Source organism: Heliconius melpomene, unplaced genomic scaffold (assembly GCF_056956725.1).
Source record: "Heliconius melpomene rosina isolate 202511_hmr_F unplaced genomic scaffold, ASM5695672v1 ptg000039l, whole genome shotgun sequence".
In the NCBI taxonomy this organism is placed as follows: domain Eukaryota; kingdom Metazoa; phylum Arthropoda; class Insecta; order Lepidoptera; family Nymphalidae; genus Heliconius; species Heliconius melpomene.
This window is the reverse complement of record NW_028181858.1, coordinates 164,188-166,841: the sequence shown is the minus strand read 5'-3', so window position 1 is coordinate 166,841 and position 2,654 is coordinate 164,188. Positions and strand designations below refer to the sequence as shown.

The 2,654-nt window shown below is 56.1% G+C and overlaps 1 protein-coding gene across 1 annotated transcript; it reads right to left on the bottom strand.

Moving 5' to 3' along the window:
- Positions 1-230: 230 nt before the first annotated feature.
- LOC146526625 (uncharacterized) lies at positions 231-2,393 on the bottom strand. The gene has a single exon (XM_085206917.1). The coding sequence runs from the start codon at positions 2,391-2,393 to the stop codon at positions 231-233; it is 2,163 nt and encodes a 720-aa protein (XP_085063043.1).
- Between the last annotated feature and the right edge of the window lie 261 nt (positions 2,394-2,654).

The window sequence follows — 2,654 nt, the reverse complement described above, 5'->3', positions numbered from 1 at the left end:
GACGCATCCCACACCTCTCTCTACACGTGAGAAAGGCGGGGAGCCCGCGGCGACCTGGGTGATAATAGTCACCACCCCGGTGTTGTCGGCTACACAGTTGTCTCTGTCGGGAACGCTGTAGGGCTCCGAAACAACCGCCACCTGGATAGACCACTGCGCCAGGCTTTGGACCAATAAGTCCTGGGCCCTAGCACAGTGGTTAATGTTCGCATGTAACACACGGAGAGCCATTATTGGTCTTCCATGTGTTGCACCTCCTCAGGCCCAGCTGGGATATTAGACCTGGCCGATGTTGCCGGCACTCGTCTGCGCTTTCCACCGTTATTGGTGCTAGCCTTTCCACAGGCAGCATTCCCCAACATGTGATTAGCGGGCCTTTGCGCCGCCTCACACACCGGACAATGAGGCTCTGCCGAACACGATCTCTGCTGATGCCCGGTCTGGCCACACTGGAAACACTGTTTGCTGCGGTCCACCTGGCTACTGCACTTCGCAGCCATGTGGCCCACTTCGTGGCAACGGAAACAACGTTGCGCACGGGGCATCAACAGCCTCACTCCAGCAGAGACGAAGCCAACAAGTAGTCTCGCCCCGCTAATCTTCTGCGCTGCGCCGACAGGACATCGGACCCATACTGTTCCTAGACCGGCCCGGTCCTGTCGGATCTCTCCGACTTTTATATTACCCGCAGCACAGCCGGAAACTCGGCTTATTGCCGCCGTCACGTCCTCAGCAGTGGCGGAGTCATCGAGGCCAAACACCCTCAATTCCGCACATTTCACTGGCCTCGACACCTGGACCTCTTCGGGGCTGAGAACCCCACGCAACTTCTCAGCTAGCGCATCCGCCTTCTCAGCAGTGTTGGCGCCAGGCATTCTAGCGCCTAGCATTCTAGCGCCAGTAGACGCAACACGGAATCTCAGGTCCTCTATACCCAGGTCTTCCAACTTTATACTTTCCTTGACCCGGGTAAGGACATCGCTATACGACATCTTGTCGGCGACGGCTGGCTGCAACTTAATCGTCACAACTTGCGATCTAGGACGACGCAACTTTGGCTCCTTTTGCGCTTTAGCCTTTTGCGCTTTCGGCTTAGGAGCTGGCTTTCTCTTCTTGGCCCCCTTCCGGGCTACTACAGTCCAGCCCTCAGACATATCAGCCGGAGCGGGTGGCAGAGGTCGAGGCTCAGTAGATGCGGTCATCACCGGGCCTTTCTTCTTCTTGGCCTTTTTAGACCTTTGCTCCTTTGGTGCCGGATTAGCCGGCGCCATCAAAGTGGATGCGACAGGGTCCACTTGCGCCTGCTTTGGGCTATCCACCTTGCGCTTGTCCGCCGCTAGCGGAGGTCGCAGATTTCTCTCCGGTGGTAGCCGATCTTTAAAGGCTTCCAGCCTGGTGGAGACCATAGTGCCCACTATGTCCTCCACAGCAATAGACTCCGTGGGAGTGGGTCGCAAGTCCGATGCTCTAGACCGCTCCAACTCCGCTCTCAAAAGGGCAAACTCCTTCCGCAACTCCACCAACTCCGACTGCAGTCGCGAGTTTGTTGCCTTGAGGATATCCACTTCCTCTGATGCCGTCCTCTTTGCCAGAGTATTAACGGCAGAAGAGATAACTCCGGCAGCGTCTTTAAGGGCCCTAGTAAATGTGCCCTTCAGATTCCCCGACTTACAGGCGACTCTATTGATTATAGCCAAGCTATCAGATACTTGGCTACGCAAGTCGGAGACCATGTGCTCCTCACCGCAAAGTTCCAGGGGCACATCCGAGAGCCTAGAACTTGTTCTAGTTTGTATCGCCGCGGAGATTTCAGCAACTTCCTCCTCCGCCCTCAGCCGGCGCTCCTCGCGCTTGGCATCGTTTACCGCCTTCTTTCCAGCAGCTAACCCTATATTCTCATCAGGAATATTTGGTACGACCACGACTCCCTCTGGCCGAAGCAACCTTCGCTTTCGGCTTGTCTCTGTCTCCCCATCCGCATCCGAGGATTCAGAGTTACTCTTCCTGTGATGGCGCCTCTTTCTGTCCTTTCGGAACTGCGCTTTAGCCCCCTCGATAGCATTGGAGCCGTTCGACCCAACAGACATCACGCCATCGGCGTCTGACTCGGAAGCCGCACAGAAACGGCCTCGCGACGAAAGTGACGACCTGGACCTATCTCTTATAATAGAGGCAACCTCCTCATGGTCCAGACGCTCTAACACGACTCGCGCATCCTTCAACCCCCCTCCTATTGGCACAAGTGCCGGACTTTTGCCCCTTTCGAGCAAAGTACTCCCTACGCCTTTCTCGGGCACAACTACTACTCCGCCCATCTCGGGCAACAACAGATCACCGCCCTCCTCGGGCCTCCCTACGTCATCATTTTGGGTTTTTAAGTTAACATTTTCCATTTTGTTCCCACGAGTGTGGGGGAAAAACGGTCCATCCGAGCAGTGCCCCCTGTACTCGGATAAGCCTATTACGCCAGGGTGTCGGCCGGTACCCTGGCGGGACCAGCAGTAGCGACTGATCTCCCCATCAGCCATGAACCCCTCGCGCTGCTTCGCCGCTTGGGTTGGGGTAATTTTTTATAGAGGTTTTCTTCCTCGCAGCCCGGCCGGTAAAGGCAAGGCCCTCAGTTCCATTCCTGATTACGAGACATGACCGCAACC